Source organism: Drosophila willistoni (genome assembly GCF_018902025.1).
Source record: "Drosophila willistoni isolate 14030-0811.24 chromosome 2R unlocalized genomic scaffold, UCI_dwil_1.1 Seg167, whole genome shotgun sequence".
NCBI classification, from domain to species: domain Eukaryota; kingdom Metazoa; phylum Arthropoda; class Insecta; order Diptera; family Drosophilidae; genus Drosophila; species Drosophila willistoni.
Window position 1 is genome coordinate 7,214,500 of NW_025814050.1, and position 21,658 is coordinate 7,236,157.

General features: G+C 32.1%; 1 protein-coding gene across 3 annotated transcripts; it reads right to left on the reverse strand.

Annotated features, from left to right (window-relative positions):
• Positions 1-108: 108 nt before the first annotated feature.
• LOC6643767 lies at positions 109-19,724 on the reverse strand. 3 transcript variants are annotated; one of them, XM_023176862.2, is made up of 6 exons: positions 19,362-19,724; positions 3,701-4,160; positions 3,520-3,615; positions 1,044-1,453; positions 551-967; positions 109-487 (listed from the first exon to the last, which is right to left on the reverse strand). In XM_023176862.2, the coding sequence occupies exons 2-6, from the start codon at positions 4,142-4,144 to the stop codon at positions 157-159; spliced, it is 1,698 nt and encodes a 565-aa protein (XP_023032630.1). In that variant the 5' UTR covers positions 4,145-4,160; positions 19,362-19,724; the 3' UTR covers positions 109-156. The 3 variants fall into 3 exon arrangements, with proteins under 3 accessions (XP_023032630.1, XP_002066949.1, XP_023032632.1); XM_002066913.4 differs by lacking the exon at positions 19,362-19,724 and adding an exon at positions 8,310-8,469; XM_023176864.2 differs by lacking the exon at positions 19,362-19,724 and adding an exon at positions 7,895-7,913.
• Between the last annotated feature and the right edge of the window lie 1,934 nt (positions 19,725-21,658).

Genomic DNA, 21,658 nt, shown 5'->3' on the forward strand with positions numbered 1-21,658 from the left:
ACTATTAATTGAGCATTGAGCAAAAATCTGTGCTAAACGCCTACTAAACTAAGATAATGTCTGGCATGATGTGTTTTTGTTTGTTTTTCGTTTTTGTTTGTTTGTGAGTGGTAATGTTTATCTCCTTTATGGCTTCTAATTGATGGCGGCGGGACTTTATGAGTGAACTCCAGCTGCTGCTACAGTGGCTGAAGTGCTGGCGCTAACATCCTCGCATATGGTATGAAGTTTCTCCATCTCCGAACTGGTCACAATATTGATCGAACTGACTTTGGCCCGCTGATAGGCCACCACAGTGTTTTCGCCCAAACATTTGACGCACACATAACCAATGAGAACAGCAACACCAACTGTCATTACTCTAACCAATGGATCCACATACATCTGTATGACCACCCAGGCGGCTGCTCCAGTTACACACATCAAAGTGATCAAAATTACCGTCTTTGACCAATGTTGAATGGTGAAGCCTTTGTCCCACTCAAGTCTGTATGCAAAAAAGAGAACCAATTAGGTTTCAAAATTGAGAAATTTTAATTGTAAAACTCACTTTTTGGTCTTCTCAATCTCATAGGGATGCCCGCACACCTTGCAGGAGAGTTGAGCCTCTGAATTGCTGCAACTTTCGACTAGCCAACGTTTGAGGCACTCATGATGGACCGAACTGACATCGCCAGTGCAACGACAGGGTTGAATCAATGGTTCTGGCTTATCATTGTCATAGCAAATCCAACAATCCTTTTTATTCAAAAACGATTGACCCTCTTCGGGTGACAATTTGTTTGTCTCTGCATTCAATGTTGGTATCGATGGATCAATTTGGCGGGACAGAAGTTTGCGAGGATTTAATATCCATAGTTGTTCAGGAGCCATAGAATTCCACAAGCAGCACGGGAACCACAATGCAACACCGATTTCGGCAATACGAAATATAATGTCATGCCAATTGCGCGAATTGACGGGAACCCTAAAAGTGTGTGTGGCGATAACGTTCTTTAGTATGAGGTATTAACAAATTAATTAATTGAAATGTTTTCACTCACTTGGTTTTCCAAAAGTCGCCCAAAGTCTCAGAGGTAAGAAAGCCAACAATCACAATGAGCATAATGGCCTGACTCAGCAAACCAAAGCGTGACTGATGCAATTGCGAGGCATTTACAATTGCCTCGCTGGGTCCCAAAATTTTGCCCGTCTGATCGTAGACGAATCCTCCGCGAAGTTTAAAGAAAACTTCTACTCCGTAGATGAGAAAGAAGACAACGACAATTAGCAATAGAACAGCATAGCAGCCATTGAAAATATGCGCATAGTCCCGACGTTCTGCATTGATCAATGAGTTGAAAACTTCAATTCCGAAAAGACTATACAAAAAGAAATTGAAGGCCACAAAGCCAAGGAAACTCTTCGAAAGGAATTGTGACTTCTCCCAGCGTATGTCTCGCAGGTGAAATATCTGCAATGGCAGTCAAAAACAGAATGAAAAGAAATTAACAAAATACGAAAAGAAAAAACAATGTCTAAACAAAAACAAGTGCAAATTTCACATCGAACGTAAGTTTAATTAATGCCTGAGAGAGTGAGATATGGTAGAATAACAATAGCAACAACAACAACAAACACAAAATACTAACAATAAATTATTATTATGACTTCTAAGTGCACGTGCCCTCAATTCTCTTATCTGTTTTGTGTTTTCGGTCTCAGATAACTAACAGCGGAAAAAAATTGAGCTAGTCACAATTAAAATATGAATACTCTCATTCATGGCAATTCTAGAGATTAGATATGAAGTTAAGTTACTTGAAATACATTTTGCACTCCATCTAGAAATGCAAAATGGCCTAAAAGATATTAGTCCTTTTGCGCAGTGTAATAGAAATGGAATATTGTTCTATACTCATCTACAGCAGCTCCATAACAAAAATATCTTTCTCACCTACATGTAACCTTGCACTATCTAAATTCTAGGCTAATAAATCATTGACAATCCAATCCAAAATATGATGCAATATGAAAGTTATATGACCAATAGTTGCCATAAAGGCTCAATATCAAAAATTTATCAAAGGATAAGTTTTTAGTATATACATATCTATTATAGTCCCATAAGGTAAGCAAAGAATGAAATTGAAAACTAAAATCAATTTGAATGAGTAAAAGAAGTAGTCAAACTCATTTATTTGTTTAATGCTCGACTGGTTCAACATTGTCCGCATGGATGACATTCTAGACTTAAACAAATTGAAATTCTAGAATACCCTGTTCGAATGAATAAGTTTACCATATTTATTTGGTGACAAAAACAATACGCAGAGTACTCCTCTAAATGTTAAACCAATTCGATCAAACATTGAAATGTATATTCAATCAATATGAATTTAAATGATTGTGCAGCCCTCTTATGTAAACTAATAATCATACTATAAATCAGACTCTTATATAAACATACATTAATACTAAAAATCTGAATTAATGTATTCATATTTAACTATATAGTGCTGTACGGTAATTTAGTGTACTCAAAAATACTGTTTTCATTCTATACTAAACAGTATATTCAATTATTGTTCTCTCTTAGGGTAAGTGACAGGAATGCTTGAACTAGTCCGAAAGTCTTTTCTTGCACAGGCATTGTAACCGTCTGTTTCATTTTTCTGGCTATCATATATCTAAAGAGAAAAATTGGCAACGTTCAATGGAAAAGAAGTCAACACTGGGCTTGCCTATACGATTCACAGTTGCTGGTGGTCTAACCTCCTCTCTCTGAGTCAAACAGAGATAGTTCTTAGTTGTTTGTGTAGTCTACGAAAATATAATGAATATAACTTTAAGCAAACTAATTTGCAACTAGCCTATATAGGGAAGATTCTAGAAGGACCTAGAAACTTGAAATATCTATATTTGATATAATTTTAGACTTTTGTCATCTCTTTTTATGACTATTGAACCTTGGTTATTTAGTTCAAATACTAATCTATATAGAAGTCATTATGTATTCATATTACTTAAATTTAAAGAGGATAGACACAAGAACTTTTAGTAAACTATTTTGCAACTAGCCCATCGATCTAGGGAAGTTTTTGGAATGACCTTAATAATTCATGACTTGGTGCTGAGTTCATGACTTTGATGTACAGAAAAATCGAAATCGTTTATTTTTACCTAAAGAAAACTAGGCTATTATAAAAATTCATATTTTAATTATTTTCAACGGCGTAGCTTGCTTTCAAACTTCTTTTAATGTAAAGGACTGAAAGCTATAACTTATTGTAAGCATTATGGCTAATAACTGATGGAATAAGTAAGCTCGACTATATATTTTAATTAGTAGGTACAATTGCATTTTCAGCTTGAGCACTATCATTCTTATACTCTGCTCTCTTTTGAGACAATCTAATGAATGGCTATATAATTTTTCATAGTGTTTTGACTCAATTTCAGATTACTGTCAGTTTACAAACTTAATGAATTGTATTGTGTGTGTTTTTGCCATTCGTTCGTTGTGCATTTCGTTCTTACCTCCGCCCACATGCAGACAATTAAAGAGGCGCAGGTCATGAGCAATGGATAGTAGGCGGACATCAGCGTTACGGCCCATTGCGGTTGCATTTCCAACTGGAATTAAATTAAATTGAATTAAATCAAATTGAATTGAATCAAAATACAATAATGTTTTTCTTTGTGTAAAAAAAAAACTAACCGGAGTGGTGAAGTAGGCACCACGCAAAGAGGCCGCCACAAAGACCATAAAGTAAAGCAATTTCTGTGTGGTTATGCGACAGGCTCGCAATACGGATGGCTGCTTAAGGCGCTGATATTCGGCCACAATGCAGATAAGCAACTGGATCACCGAGACCAGGGCGACCACATAGAAAACGGTGGAGATTCCGGCATAGTAGGGAAAATTGAAAATGTTGCACTCGTCGCCGGCATAACGGATATCGCAGACACATGTGTTATTCACACAATCGCCACGGCCGGAGCAGCTGAGATCATTGTCGGGCGTAAAGGGTCCATAGATGCCACCGCCAATAGCCTTACTGTGGCCGCCATTGCGCATCTTTTGGGCAGCGGCAGCCACCTCCAGTGGCGATTGCAAAACTCGCTTCGAGCAACGCATCAGGGTATCCAGACTGGGCAGCATCCTATATTAAATTGAACTGAAATGATGAAAGCAAAGATTTCTCATTAATAAAACATTCTGTTGTCGGCTTGCCAAATCAATAAACGAATCAAAAACTGCTACGAAAAGTCAGGCGCATCATCAGCATATAGATTATTGGGTAGGGGGAGGTAGAGTTGTTGGCAGGAGGGTAAGCTTGGGTGTCATTTGAATAAACATTTGTGTTGTACCTTGCCTGGAGGTTGTTAAAAAAACAAAACAACAAATGCAAATATTTGCATATAGTCTCTATCGAAGAGTCGAGGCATTGCAATTTGGTTTAACATTAAGGGTATTCAGTACAAACATTCAAACTAAATATTTAATTGATGCTTGATAGGTTAAATAATCTACCAACATATACAAAATATACTTTGAAATAAAAAAAAAAAAGTTGTATGCTTAAGTTGTTTAAGCTTGTTTTAAAATTAAAAATTGTTATATTTTTGCAAATGTCAGCGCATTTTTTATTTATTATTATTCGTACAATAATAAGATCATTTAAGTTGTTTCTTAAGTTCTATTTTAAAAGATAAAATATTGTGCAATTTTTAATCTGCATGGAACAATAAATTTTTCTTTAATATTACTTTTTAGTCGCTTTATTTAACCCAACTTAATAAACGTTATTAAAAGAAACTAAATCCTGAAATATTTAGATTTTTGTAAAAAAAAAACGTTTTTAATAAAATTTCAAAAGCCCAAAGGTTTTCTAAATTTCAAAAACTCTAACAGCGATGTCAAATGAGTTAAAAGAAATTTAATTTTTTTTTCTACTAGTCCATACTTCTTTACTATGTATTATCTTATTGAGATTCTTTACTCTATATACTACGTTATAATATACAGTCAATGGAAGGGATTAATATTTATTAAAGGCGACATCTACTAGAATTCAGTTAAAAAAGTCTCTAAAAATATTTTATTAGCAACTTTAAATCATATGTATCCAATAATATAAAGCGCTATACTATTAGTGAAAAAAGAATTATTTATTCTTTTATTTTAAATGTTTATCCAAAAAGCTACCAAAACACAAACTTATTGTCTAATGCCAAAAAAAAAATTTGAGTTTTATAAAAATTATTAAATATGTATTCAAATTGTTAAATTTGTATGACATTGTACTCTGAATATTAACTAAAAAATAATGTTGCTTTAATAGCCAACCCAAACATGACAAGCAGTTCTATTTTATTGCAGTTCTACTAACACTAAGCAAATAGTTATTTTAATTAATTTTGAACTTTTCACACATGTGTCAGTAATGTGTGAAACTTGAAACTGTTGTTTAATAGTCTCAATATATGAAATATATATTTATAGGATAATTATTTAAACAAAAATAATGCTTAAATACAACTTAGTTATTTTTTATGGCTTTACTTTATGGTGTAATAAAAGAAAATTGCGCGAACACTGCAAAAATAATATATGTATACTTAATTTTAGTCATGTGAAAAATGTTTTCGTCAAAACTATTTAATAAATGACTTTTGTTTACAAAACAAATGACAAATGATTCATATTGGATCACACTTTTGAGTCCAAAGAGAGAGTAAACAATTTTTCAATTATTCTCTTCATGGAAAACTCTTATCGAGTAGTTGATTAAAATTGAACGACTTGTTAAGCGTTGCTCTCTTAAAGAGGTATACTATCAAATGGCTCAACGGAAACAATAATAATAATTAATAAATTGTTAAGACTTTTGAAGCAATATTAATGAAAGACTCGAGGCTTTCAAGACCTTTCTCTCTCTTTCGCTCTTCGTAGTGATTCCGCCTGGATCAAAAACAAATTTTTTTCTACGCCTCATGCATGTCAATTGGTTAATAAATATATATAGAACTGACAGTTCAATAGATTTTGCCTGACTGGCAAACTTTGAGGGGTAAAAGAAAAAGAGTGTTGTGTATTTTATTGATTCACATTCATCTATCTATCTATCTATCAATGATTGATTGATGGATGGATGGCTTAGAATCGATGTTGGCCATAATAATATCTAATAATGCTTAACCATAAACAAAAAGTTTGCACATTTTCCGTTAAGAATTAGATAAGCCTACGTTGAGTCACTCATACACGAGTTCGTTAGACTCTGAGTGTCCATAGGGGGGAATTGGTTAATTGGTCGAAATGGTGTCTCATCTTTTTAGTGTTCTACAGTGTCTATCTGTCTAAAATAATTCAAGTAGACCTACTTGGTTTAAATTTATCAAAAACTTCTAACATTTATTTTAAAATAAGAGTCTTTGTACAGTGAAATCTTGAAAAAACAGCGCAAAATGTATTTTGTAATTCATAAGGTTGAATAATTTTCAATTCAAACAAAAACGTATCTGTATAATAAATATTGAATTGGTACAATTAATTTATTCATATATCACTAAAAAGCTTAAGTAAAGATTGGGAGATTCGACAATTCGCTAGTGAAAAAGAGTGCTCGGATATGGGCTAGATTACCCAACCTTTTTGGACAACATCATGTTCAAAATGCTGTAATAAGTTCCTTAACTGTGTAACGTGCTTTTAAGCCATATTGCGTTTTGGTTCCAGCACGTACATAATCCTGTTTCAAATCATATTTTAAACTGCAAGCAGTCAAAACTTGAACAAAATACCGTAAAAAACAGTAGAAATAATCAAAATAAATAAGCCATAAAAAGGAAATACTATTATTTTTTTTTGTCTTGGGTGGCTCATTGCTTGTAAATGAAAGCTACTTTTATAATTTTAAAGTTTTTGTTTTGGCTTTTAAATTTTTTTTGTGCAATTTTTTAGATGGTCCCACAAGGGAGTCTTTAATTTTTTTTTTTTAATACATATCCATTATATAAATACTAAAATTAAATAGGTTTTTTTTTGAAAAAGTGACCTAAGGACACTAACTTTTCAACAATTCGGTAACGATTCGAAGCATTTAGAAATTGTAAACATATTAATATAAGTATAGGAAATTCACTTAAGGTCACTACTATATATTATTTTTGTGTAAACATTTTAATTTAACTGATTTAGGTTTAAAAAAGAAAAGGCTTTAAGTTTAAGGCATATATTTTTGATTCTAAGGGAGTAGGATTAGACAAAGTTAACTATACATGTATGTACATACAAATGCCGAGATGTTCCTCGGATATAGACTGGTGATATACATTTCGATGTGGCTTTTTTAATAAAGTAACATGTAGAATAAAACAAGTTAAAGAAAGGTTTTTTGGAGCTTTTAACTAACCATTATTCAAAAATAAATCTGCCTTAATATCGTTTTCGAATTAGTAGTTTTCAAATCGTTTTGAAATTGCCATGTAAGGGAACAAATTTATAAATTTCTCTAAGAAAAGTTTCTGTTAACAGATGTGATGTCTTTAATTGAGTTTCCCGGAGTGTACTATTTACATTAAAACTTTTAAGAGTTACGAAATTGCAACACAATAGTCCTAAAAAAAGGAAATCCACGTTGGTCGCGATTTCCACTCATTTTACACCTGTTTATTTATAGCTTTTTAAATGTCTTCATACAACAAAGACTCATCTCTTGCCACATGTTTACACATGAGGCCCTCGTGCTAGCACACATTTCACGAGGAGGTTGGCAAAGGGTATTAAAAATAAATAATACATATATTCCTTTTTTCTTTAATTTTAATTTAAATCAATTTCGTTCTAACAATAAACAAAGAAAGTTCATTTTATAGTCAAAACACCTTTGCAAATCATTTTCATCACCTTTTCCAGAAAATGTTTTTAGGCACACACCATAAATAAAATGCTAATATATATTTGTACATTTATATATATATATGCATATATATATGTATATACATACATGTGTATTTTTTCAGTGTGTTGTTGTTGCACTGTGTTTTTTTTATACTTTTAGTGGCCTGACTGGCGATTAGATAAAGTAAAACAGTTTTAAGAGTTCACACCACAGACACACACACACACTCACACACACAAAAAATGAAAAGTTTTGGGTTATATTTAAGGTTCCCACTGTTTCATTTTGAAGTTTAGTAGAGCGGAAATGTACATATATTTGAAAAAAAAAATTTCAAAATAAAAATAAAGGGGCAAAGAGATAATGAGAGACGCAATAGGTAATCAGTTGTCAGTCCAGAAGGTCGATAATGAGACCCACCATTATAATATTGTTCTTGTTGTTGTTTGTTGTGAGTTTTCAACACTCGTTTTTCACTGGTTGCATAGATCATAAACCGAATTCATGCATAATATTTACTCCCTTTCAATGAAATTGGAACACACATCGGACACATACATATGCACATATACATAGACAGATACGCATCAGTTTTTACATATGTATGTATGTATATAAAAAGATATATATATTTTATTTAATATTTCTTAGTCCATCGATACGTGGGGTCCGCGTTTAGTTGGCGCAAGTTCATAACGCGAAGCGTTTTCTCTTCAAACTGAACTGCAAATGGAATCATCAGAAGGCAAAAGAGCATACCATTTTCACTTTGTGTCTCTCTGAACACTAGTGACCAACAGTATTCGGACTTAATACGCATTTGATAGTTTGTGGTTACCTCAAACGTAACAAGAAGTTAGTTAAAAAAGGACCATGTCTTTATACATGGCAAAATTTGTATGTACTTAATCGCACTTTTCGTTCCTTTTTATGTGAAAAGATATTGTGGTCAGAAGCTTTTGGAGTATTTCAATAAAGACGTATTGGAAGTAATAGATTTTGCATAGTTTTTGGCTATGTACACTGTATAATACAAATATTTAAAAACGCTCCTTAAATATCCCTTTACATTTTAAGCATTTCTTAGTGATTAGGTTTTGCTAAACGAAAAGTCATAATAATATATTACCTACAATTTGTATTATTCAACTCAGACCTGAGAACAAAAAGATCTTTTTATTTCAGAATAAATTGCTCATTATTCTGAAATTAAAACTATACCGACTCTATGTCGGCAGACCAAATTAATTGAAACTCATATGTCCTTTTGTTCAAAGTTTTTTGACATTTTACAACACTAATCAGTTATAAATACAAATGTTTTTATTTTCAATTCTTTTGTTTTAAAATATTTTAACATAATAGATCTGCACAGAACAGAGCGAAATAACCAATCTTTAAGATATATTTAGTCCAAGTACTTATGGTCACTAGTGTACATTTGTCTCTCGATCTCTCGATCGCTTCTGTGGTGCTCATTGTTATCGTTTTGTGTTCGCTCAGAGACTAACAGCAGCAGGCAAGCAGTTCGTCAAGCAGTTCGGTCCCAAATTGTCCCAAAAAAAATAGCTTTCATCTTTAGATGACAAAAACAACCTTTTTTTTGTGTTTTTTTATATAAATATTTTTGAAATCGCTTTTAAATTTCAAATATTCTAACTCACCCTAAACTTTAAGACTAATTCAAAAAACCTCTAATCTCTGCATACAAGGTTAGTTTAACAAATTATTTACTAATTTACAAGTGTAAGTTATAATCTTAACAACTATAAAATTATGTATATATAAATATATGTATATAAAAATCGTAGTAACAACATTATATTTTTATATAATAGTTATTTTTGAAAATTTTCGCAATGATTTTAAAAAGTTGACCCAACAAATATAATTAGTTCACTGCATATAAAGTTCAATTTATGGTAAACGGTTAATAATAATAAACTAATCAATTTTAGTTTACTTTTTTTTTGAAATATCAGTTAATTGTATTATAGAAAAAGCGTTCGCATTGATACCAACTGGATCTATAAGTTATCACAAACTCAAATCAAGAACTATTTATTATTCAAGAAATTGCAAAATGTAAACACAACATTTAGAGCCGTTTTTTTTTTTTGTTATTTCTACTCAAATATTATTAAAACTCTATATTGATCTTTAAAATTTTTATAAAATATACATCCCATAGATCTAGTTTGAAAAACCATAGATATATTTTTGTAAACTATAATAAAACATCCCTCGTTTAATAACATATGGTGTGAGTTCTTTAGTAAACTCGACAAGTTAGTTGAAAAACAAGTTTCTCGCCTCACCCGCAGCTGAGTTAAACTAGACGGGTTTTATTTTGTTTTTTTCTCGTCTTTCGTTGATCTATGCAACACCTATATGTAAGTAGTTCAGTGGGACCGGGAGGGAGACATAGGTTAGGGGAGAGCATTGGAACAAGGGTTTGTTCGGGGCCCCCACAGTTGAATGAACGGTTGATAGCAGTAGTTTTGTATACTTTTCTTCATTCTTTGTCATTATTTACACGTACCCAGTGATAAAGTAAATATATAAATGCTGATATCTTGTCACGATATACTTGGGGCAGTGTAAAGTTAAAGTTGCCAATTATCCATATATTCTTCTACTGTCAATAAGAAACCAGTTTTGAAGTAGATAGTGCCCTGCGGTACTAGAATTTATCAAGGAATGATTATGACGTTTTCCTCGACATTATCGAACAAAAAATTAAGACAAGTTGAATATAGTTTTTATACCCTTGCAAAAAGGGTATATTAATTTTGGTCAAAAGTGTACAACGCATAGAAGGAAGCATCTCCGACTATATAAAGTATATATATTCTTAATCAGCACGACGAGACGAGTTCAAATAGCCATGTCCGTCCGTCTGGATCAACGCAAAATTTGCATCTAGGTTTGTATATACTGCAGGCGTTGTATATCTCGGATTTAGCCGGATCGGATCACTATATCATATAGCTCCCATACAAATGGCGAAGTCACGAACAGTGACTTTTCTTAATAACTTCGTTATTTTTTGAGCTATTGTCATGAAATTTAATATTGGTGGTTTAATTACACATATAAATGACTGTGCCAAATTTGATCAAGATCGTGTGACTATATCACATAGCTCCCATAGGAACGATCTTTCGAAAACAGTGACTTTTGTCAATAGCTTCGTTACTTTTGACGCGATTGCTTTCAAATTAAATATTTGTTAGTTTAATATATCTGTTAATGACTGTGCCAAATTTGATAAGGATTGGGTAACTATATCATATAGCTCCCATGGTATTGGTGGAAAACAGTGACTTTGATCAATATCTTCGTTATTTCCTATGCTAAGATTGTCGGCCGTTCTTTTGGAAACATTAGCCTTTTTAGCTTAAACGTTTTTCCACTTTGATGGCTATAGGTAAGAAAAGAGTTACCAAAAATGTTGCAAGGGTATACAAACTTTGACGCGGTCGAAGTTAGCCCCGGTCCTCTGGTTTTATATTTATTTATATTAATTAAAATGTTTCATTTACGAATTTGGGAAAAAATTTTTCTTTCCCTAATGCATACAAGTTTTTCGGGGACTTTCTAGGGAAAAAAACGTTTCTTGGGAATTTCTTAAGGATTGCTACATTAGGGTGTTCTTAGAACCCACATTAAAGTAAATACTTTTTAAAAAGCAATCAAAATTCCGTTGTTTTTTGAATTTAAACGCTGCCAGAAGTCCAAAAAACATTCTTTTAGTAAGAATTAATGGCTACGCTAAGGGCTTTTTACCTTACAGAACATTTCAAAGTCGGTTTCTTGATAGTCTCTTCGATAGTGTAATATTAGAAAGAGATCTACACTTTTTAATTAGATTAAATGCTTATATTGCAATGGCTCTAGGAATTTTTAATAAGTAATTTGACATTAATATCATTAGAAATGAGCTGCAGTTAGCTGGGTAACTCCCCTTAAAAAAATGTAGAAAACCACGTAAATACGGGGCGTGGCGTGTTGAAAATTACAAATTATAGGTTGACAAATAAATGGGTATGTAGCTCTGTATGTGTGCGTGTGTGTATAGTGGGCGTGTGAGTTCAAAGTTGAGGCAATCGAAAATTTCAATTTAGTCGGAAAGCGAAAATTAACATACCTACTATATGTTCATACATATATCGAACTATTAATTTCTTGTCTACGTGAGAATTTCTTGATTGATAATAAATTGACTAAATAAGTAACTAAATAGAGGAAAAAAGGCCAACTCTAACGCAATAACAAAAACAACCGCCTACGACCTTCAAATTAAAATTGAATTAACTGCCCATACGTGACGCAGTTTTCATCTTCACTCAGCACCTAAAAGATATCCAAGAATTGAACATTATCATCATCATCATTATTGTGTGGCGTATGTGAGTCAATTAATAGCCATTTAGCTGTTATTAGAGGAAAAACTTTTGCGAATACCAACAAAATGAACCGATCCAAAGACAAAATTGTTTCTCATAGATCAGCGAAAAACTCTCGCCAAACGCTAATTGCCAGATAATCAACTAAACACGAGTAATGCAATTTGTCGCACAAAAATTGTTGTTTTTTTTTTTGTATTTGGATAAAAGCGGAATATTTGAGATACGAGAGAAATGCGTATAAAAACTTTAGTAACCAAAAAAATAAATGAGTAAAAGCTACGTAGATTAATCGCTTATTACTGGCAAAATCAAAGCAAAGTTTGTTATTTTGTTTTTTTGGGCAATCTAAACAGAAAATATAATTTAATTTAACGGAAATAAAGCAATATTTTGTTTTTTTTTTGTTTTTCTTTGGAAACCCTCATAAAAATATATGTAATGTACATATATATTTAATTCGCGAGTAAACAAATAAATAAGAATCTCAAAACCCATATTTTTTCCAACATAATATTGGTTTTATATTAAATAAATAAAGGAATTTTTGAAATTTTTAAGTATAGACATTACGGTCTCTGCATTTAATCTAGATAGGTTAATCTGTTTTGTATTTAATAATAAATTTGAGATTACATAGAGAATTCAATCATGTGTTAAGTTGCTCATTAGTGAGTAAATAAAACAGAGTTGTTCACTGAACTGAACAACTGAACATGTTTTCTTTAAATTGTTCTTATTTGCTCATTTGTTTTTTTTTGTTAACATATTCTTATTTTGTCACTAACTAAAAATTCTAAATTATTGTTAATAATTACAATGTAATGCATAATGTAAATTCCGAATTTTATGTTAAGCAATTAAACAAGTGAGAAGTCCACAAAATGATTATAATTATTATAACTAAAAATGTCACCCAAAACTGATTAAGAAATGGGGTTAAAAGAGAAGCCGTGGCTAAGGTACCATTTTCTCCCGAAAAAGGAGTTTAATTTGATTACAGAACGAGCTCATATGTATATGAGTATTTTATTAGAAAATGGGTTAGAAAAAGATTCGTTTGCGATCAGAAATTCTATTAAACATAATATCTTGGACAGGAAGCCTGCATTCCGAATTACAACAGGAATAAATTTCAGTCAAGGGCCAAAGTTATAGGCTTCTAATTTGCATTAAATATTTTACAAATAATAAATAAATAATAAAAATGAAGTAAGTAAACAAATATTTAAAATTTCGAAAACCAAATGTATGTCTACTAAATTGTTTTAACATGCTTCATACCATATGCTATCTCGCTCACACGAGCACTCTAGCGCCGCCACTAGCCAACGGCCAATTCTGTCCTTATGGATCGCGTAGCAAAATACGTTCATACGTATATTTTGTATGTTTCTAGTCCGATTTCAATCAATTTGGTAGTTTGATAGAAATAGATAAGATTTATTAGTCTGCCAAATTTGATCGCGATGGTCAAAAACTTGCAAAGCCAATCGGTTTTTTCTAAATTATGGAGGCGAGTGTGGGCGTGGCAACATATTCAAATACATATATTCTGCGCGCATACTAAGCCAGTAAACATATTAAATTTGGTGACTTTAGCTTTGTTAGTTTTCGAGAAAATCAGTTTTGTTTAATTTTCGGGGGCGGAAATGGGCGTTGCAAAATTTTTAAATAGTCAATATCTGCGCGTCTATTAAGCTAACTTACATACCAAATTTAATGTCGGTAGCTTTCATAGTTTTTAAGAAAATCAGAGTTATATAAATTCCGGGGGCGGAAGGGGGCGTGGCAAAAAGTTGGAACAATTATTTTCTGCGCGCTAACTAAACGAGTATATAAACCAAATTTGATGTTTCTATCTGCCATACTTTTTAAGAAAAACAGTTTTATGTAAATTCTGGGGGCGGAAGGGGGCGTGGCAAAAATTTGAAACAAACTCGATAAGCGTACATACTACACGAGACTGCATACCAAATTTGGTGGCTCTAGCTCTTATAGTCTCCGAGATCTAGGTGTTCATACGGACGGACGGACGGACGGACGGACGGACGGACGGACGGACGGACGGACGGACGGACAGACGGACATGGCTAGATCGACTCGGTTTTTGATCCTGATCAAGAATATATATACTTTGTGGGGTCGGAGATGCTTCCTTCTGCCTGTTACATACATTTTGGCGACTTTAATATACCATTTCACCCTATGGGTGTATGGTATAATAATATATGGAAAGCCAAATTCAAAGTTTAATAAACTTGGGAGTTTGGGCGAATAATGACAACACAAAAACAACTACAAGATAAAGAATCGTGAAAGAATTGATTGCAATATTAATTACATTGGTTTCATTCCATTTTTATGCATTTTGCATTGTTTTCTGATAAAGAATTTTAGTCATACATTTAATATACATATAAGTATGTATATATATTTGTAGTATATAAATTTAGTGAATTGATAGGGCATAGCAAATAAATGTACGTAACATTCTTATCACTGACGTTGGACGATTTATAAATTTAGACTCCTCGAAAAGAGCGTGACAACATAGATTAAAGAATTTTTTTTGTCGTTTCAGCAAAAATATTGACTCACTTGAATCAAATAAATAAAAAATTCATACTGCCTTTAAATTGTTGAATATAAATATAAAATTTTATAAATTTAAGCACTTTTTATAACTCAATATCTAATTATTAGGATGTTAGCCTAAATATTTCAATTTTATAGAAATTCAGTGCCTTAAAACTTATTTATTTAGCTAAACTTGAACTTTATTTTGAACACCTTGTCTATGCGTTTTTTTTTATTTTTCTGTTCCTCAATCTTTCGTTTCGAGCAACACAACAAAAAAAAAAATCGAATTCCGAAAATCGTGTAAGAATACAGAGAAAATGGAACAAAAAATAAAAATAATTAACAATTCAGTTGATTGCGCAGCATTTTGCGATAGCACAGCAAAAATGTACTGAAGCTATGATAAAGAAGAAGAAATGTCTTTTATCGTTTAAATGAGGCAAATACATATTATAAATATATGATATATTGATATGGATATAACTATTCACTGCATACAAACAAGAAGAAATCTCATGCATGGAACAGATGGTGATGATGATGATAATAATGATAATGGGAGGGGAACCAATATATTACTCACAGCATATCACAGGGAGCCTAACCAGGCTAGTTGAAGACTTATTTTTTTCTTCTTATATAATTTCTGGCCCACTTTAAGTATTAGCTGGAAGAGAAGCGCTCAAAGTTAGCCATGTTGTATGTAGTTATGTTTCTTGTTTGTTTGTCGCTTTATAAGCCATGAAAAGAAATGGGAAAACAAATGTAAGTCATAGGCAAGGTCATTCAAACAAAAGCACCACGGCAGCGTTTGTAAGCGAATAAAAAGGAGGGGGAGGAGGATGAAGGACTTTCACTTGATATGGGTACAAGACGACTATGGCTTGCTTAATGTCTTGGCATGTCGTCCCAATTAGCACAGAGCCAAATGAAGTTTAGTGAATTATATAATACTCTTTAACCAACTATACAAAATGTATAGATTTTTCAGCACAGATTCAAGATTAATGGTAAATTTTTAGCATTAGTTAAGTGACAATATCATGTTGCCAAAAAGTGTGTAGTAGTAAAATTTCAAAAAGGTAAGCGAAAAAATTGAGTCTTAACGCCATAAAAAAATTTTGAAAAACGAAATCTTCAAATAAAAAATTACGGGTGTTTACGAGGCATCCTTACACTACTTATAGCCATTGGGCCTCTATACATATACAGTGAAACCTCGATATAACGAAGCTAAAGCTAAGTTAACCACATCAATTTTTATGTCTATTGATTTGCTATAGGTACTTATTATTAGTATTAGTTTTTTTCAAGGGACTTGAGGAAAAAAAATTCGTTATGTTGACGAACTTTGTTATATCGCGGTTTCACTTTACATTGTTATATATGTATGCTTTTGAAATGGCTACTTGTCTAAAATAGTCTTACTTGTGAAAGTTCTATTACCTAGGGGGACATCCGACGGTACACATTCTAAACTATGAAATAGAACCACGAAGGAAGGAATACATACAACTTTTTGATTCTAATATTCATGTCATTACTTCATCATTCATGCAGTAATTTTATTTTTAAATCAAAAGACTTTAACAATCCAAAAATAATTTGATAATTTACCTAATAGAGACTCTAATTTATATATATCCGATGATAAACTTTATAGTCTTACGATAAGTTTCATCAGTTTTACTAGAAACCAAAAATCACTTAAATCAAAGTCCAAATATGCCATAAAAAAGATTCCCAACTGAAACTTGTGAGTTTCTCACGATTGATTAGGAACTTATAAAATAGTCATAACGTTTTTGGGGAATTTCCTTCAAGTGTTGAATAATTGACTCTGACTTGTATTTGCTGTAATTTGTCAGGGATTCCGTGCAAATTAACTTTTAATATCAGTATAAATATTTAATGATGAAAATCAAAACTGATGTGCACCTTGCTTAGGATAGTGTATCTATATAATACATATGTATGTATATACCACCATGTACATAATGAGCACAAAAGTCTATGGCCATAAAGACCCCCCACCCCCACGCAGACACACACTTATGCATTTGCCGTAGAAGAAAACGTCGTTCACGACGAAGACGAAGACGTCGCGACGTCGAGAACATGGCGTAATTTTATACAACAAACGATAAAATGTGACTTGTGCGCCTATATTACATTCACATTTACATTTTCTCTGTTTTTTCCCTGGGCATAAATTTGCCTAAAGGTGTGTGTGGAGTGGGGTGGGATGAGGTGCTTAGCGCGTGCCGTCGGCATGTGAAAGACGGCAAAGAAACTTTTTCAGTATGAAAAATGAAGATCTGCGTAATAAATGTAAATGAATTTAGTTTCGACGACGACACTTTTGTACTGACCTGCCCTCATTTTTTTCTGCTCCTCTTCCACTCACTGAGACTGACTATGTGGCTGTGTGTGGATTTGTGTCTAAATAAATAAATTCGTTTGCAAATTGCAATTAAAATGATTGATTTCTACTTTTAAATGAAATGCCTTAGCAAAAGGCATCACATACCGGAATGGTTTCGCCATGTAATCAGCGATGCATTGCGTGAGATGATGGGAAAGTGAAAATCCAATATTCAATCATAATTCCACACGACATGTGAGAAAAAAACTTGACTACACAGTGGGAATCACATGTTTTATTACAAAGACGAGCGGGAATGCAAAATCTTAATTGATTCTACTGTTTCTATATGTACACTGGACACTCGGTTAACGATCGGCTCTGATTAGGAACAGATTTTTGGACAGAATAAGTTTCGCTTAACGAACAATGTTTCGGTTAACGACCAACAAAAAAGGTAGAAACCTTAATCGCACCTAAGTTTTCTGTCTGTTTTAATCAATTAAACAGAAAAAATCCCTAATATACCTTATAGAGGTGTCTAGTGTGATCACTTTACCAATAATAAAAAAATATTTCCTTCCGAATTCTCTTTTTTTTTTTTAGACATCTTCTTCAGTTCCACAAAAAATATTAGAAGTTTCATTTTACTTTCAATGAAAGCTGAACTTAAAGGATGTACATTGGTGAATTAATCAGTTCCTTAAAAGTTTAAATGCATATTCTGTTAATTTACTTTCATAACAGTTTAAATTGCATCATTTAATAAGTGTACTATTTTTCAACTCGGAACGCATTTGTTCATTTTATTGTTAGATTGATTGGGAAAAGTGGTTTCGCTTAACGAACAAGATGCTGGAACGAATTGTGTTTGTTAACCGAGTGTCAACTGGACATACATATATTATATTCTTATCGGTCTGAAATTAGAAAGGTTGCATACTAAATTTCGTACTAATATCTTAAAAACTGAGAGATTAGTTTGTATAGAAACAGAACAGAGAAGAAGAATGACCAATTTTATTATTGAATTTAAATAAAGAAAAGTATGAAGCTGGTTCATGTTTTACATAAGTAAAAGCGAAAGTCTTGGTGTGTCCATACAATCTTATGAGCCACTGTATATAAACAAACATTAGCTACAGATGTATATGTACATATGTATGTATTTCTGTATGTATGCGTGTGTTGACCAAAAACATGTTTGCTGTGGTCTTTGGGACAAAATGGCAAATTAGACAATAAGAAACAGATAATTACAATTTTGTATATATTTTTTGTCTAAAAAAGAAAAAATGCAAACAGAACAAAACAAAATAAATACAATAAATAATAAGAATCGCACGAAAAGCAAATTAAAGTGAATGAACGCACACAAAGATAAACAGACAGGCAGTGAGACCAATACATATATACATACATACATAAATACGAGCAAAAATAAAGCTCCACAATATGCCGTTACTTGATGACTAGGCGCGCGTTTGTTTAGTTTGGGGCCGGGGGAGGGCAGACAATGAGAGCGAGAGAGACGCCATGAGAAAATGGCTTAGTGCGCGTTGGGTGCAAATCAAGTGCAAATGCACCTAAAGCACAGTGGGCTTAGGCTGTTGATTACACGTAGTAAGGCCGTTCATTAATTAGCGCTTCACATTTGAAAAATTTATTTAAAATAATTACAATTATTCGATTTTTATTAATTGTTTCAATAATGTCAATTATAACCTTACCAAAGATTGCGCAACAAGAAACAAACAAAATTATGGTTAACCAAAAAATAAAAATATAATAATATGTGCGTATATATGACCCACTGTGCTTGGTAATCAATTTAGTTAGTTATGAAGGGAGAGCAGCTAGCGAGTGAGGGGAAGAGTATGTGCTAAGTATGAGTACTTGGCGCTTGCAGGCAAAAATTGCATTCACTGCAGAAGAACGTACATATAATTGATGGATTATGAAATGGCCTATCAATGTTTAGGTGTTTGGCTTTCGATGAGTCACCTGAAATTAGGTGCACACCTGGAAGAATTACCGTTTATGTGTCACAGAACAAAACAATATGCTTATACGAAAAAAAAGAAACAATTTTTAAATAATCAAAAATCTACTCACCTAATATTTTTGTTGAACTATATTTTGAATTATACACAAAACTTGCAATTTTATACAGTTCGTACCAAATTATATAAATATTAATTATACATATGAAAACAAAAATTAGTATTGCTCATTTCACATTATGTTTCGTTAGGTTACATTTGAGAGGACTCAAGGCGAATCCTTTGTATCTTATTTTTGTTACTTGCACTCGATATTTCACACAGTTTTTGGTTTGAGCACTAATCTACTATATACTATAAGTACACTGTCACTTTTGTTTGCAGTATATTAATTATGTATCGTTTTATTTATAATTTTCGCATTTTTTTTTCATGATCCGCGTAGCATCAGTTCCGTTTTGTTGTTTTTTTTTACTACTCAAAAAACAACATGTCCCAGCAAACAATTATTGCAAACCAACAAAAACCTGTGTTTTATCGATAACCCAGAAGCATTTTATGTCAATCGTCTTAAACCGTGACTTATATTTTGAGATTCTGCATATGTATATAATTTTGATCAGAAGTGTGCTAGAAACAAGTATTTTCGACCATTTAATGTACATAGTCTTGATCAGCACGACGAGACTAAGTGGCCATTTAATAAAATTAATGTTGGCTAAAAAAAAAAAACGATGTTGCTTTTAAGCCATTTTGAGTAGTTGAAGATTAGTTCTCATGGATTTGATGCCGCCGCATTGACAGAATTCTGTACTACCATGCCAGATTTACGGCATTTACGGCATCTCCGTCAACCGATCACTTCATAACAATTGCTGAAAATTGCAATCAAATGGAACGTTTACAGGACGTGCAATACGTCCCAATTGCCGATAGAGCAAGTTGATCTCGTTTGCAAAATTACTAACCTAAAGGAACTGGATATTTCATGCGACGTAATCAATTTGCCACAATTAATTTTGCTTAACGTTCGCTCATGTCCTTTGATTACCAAACAATTTGTGGCATCTATCCTGGATTTATTGCCACGGACAGAGAAAAGAAAATTAAAATCTATTTGAAAGGTTCCGATATTAACTGGAGTCAAATTCACTACGACCTTCTGCAAAAAAGGCAGTGATTGAAATTATCAACGAAACTTTTGAGAAACAGGTTTAAAAAAAAAAAAAAGAATTGAGAAGAACTTAAATTACAAAATCCATGCATTTCAAGTTAAGTTTTAATCCACAGAAAACAAATTAATCATTTTATTTGGATTACGTACATAAATAAGTTCTTTTACACCTTTTATAAGATATTCGCCAAAAATCTTAACATTCAATATATAAAGTTTATATTAATACACCTGAAAGAGATGAATGTAATAAATGAAAAGCTTCAATATTACTACATTTGCATTAACTTTCGTAGAATATAGTTAAATCTGGATGTAGTGGACATAAAAATTAACTCTTTTAAAGATAATAGTTGATTTACTTAATTTTAGAGAAAAAGTCAAATAGATCGCTCTAAAACAATTTGTATTATTTACTACATTGCTTTAAGAACGAAGTAATTCAAATTGGAAATAAAAGGAAAGCGAAAAATTAACACAAATACGAGTAAAGGTATATATGTATGTATATACATATGTACATATATATATATATATATATAGAGATTGTAAATTGTTCTTAAAGTAGCTTCTAATTCAAACATACATACATACATATATAGGTATGTATATTTATGAATTATTTTTTAATTCCAGTGAAACTCTTATCGGTTATGTTTTATTTAAAGATGCTTTGACAAAGCAGAAATATATTTATAAGTATATACCTCATCAAGAAGGTATAGAAGACCAATCTTTGAGACATCATTTTATTCGATAGAGTTTATTCCAAATGTTGACTAAACCGCGTTTGAAAAATAAAACACGCAATTGGTACTATAAGTCTTTTATGCAGTAGTTTAATAATATTAACTGAGTGAAAAAACTCTCATATGTCTTTATACAAAGAAGATTTCTTCTTTTCTATCACTCATATTACATTTTTTGCTTCGATTGAAGTTCTCTAAAGATAAGTTTGAGGGATTGGAATATATCACTAATCTCTTCGCAAATAATGATTCGACCAATAATATGTTGATTATGCAGTTCTAAATTTTTTTAGAAAGTGATAGGAAAGCCAATTCTGAAAACTCCAAAATTATTTTATTTTTTTACGACTCTTTAACAACAATATCGATGGTATATAAACTTTTTTAATATGCACAAGTGTTCTTTATTAAGTAAATTCAAGTTGATTATTAGAAAACTTAACTGAAAGGAAAACACCCGAATAAATCACTTATTGTTAGAGAACC

Excerpts from the sequence above, each read along its gene's own strand:
- LOC6643767 (XM_023176862.2), bottom strand. The coding sequence starts at position 4,144 with ATGCTGCCCAGTCTGGATACCCTGATGCGTTGCTCGAAGCGAGTTTTG. Across the intron at positions 3,616-3,700 it reads GTGCCTACTTCACCACTCCG|TTGGAAATGCAACCGCAATG; the intron begins GTTAGTTTTTTT and ends ATTTAATTCCAG. Across the intron at positions 968-1,043 it reads GGCGACTTTTGGAAAACCAA|GGTTCCCGTCAATTCGCGCA; the intron begins GTGAGTGAAAAC and ends ACACACTTTTAG.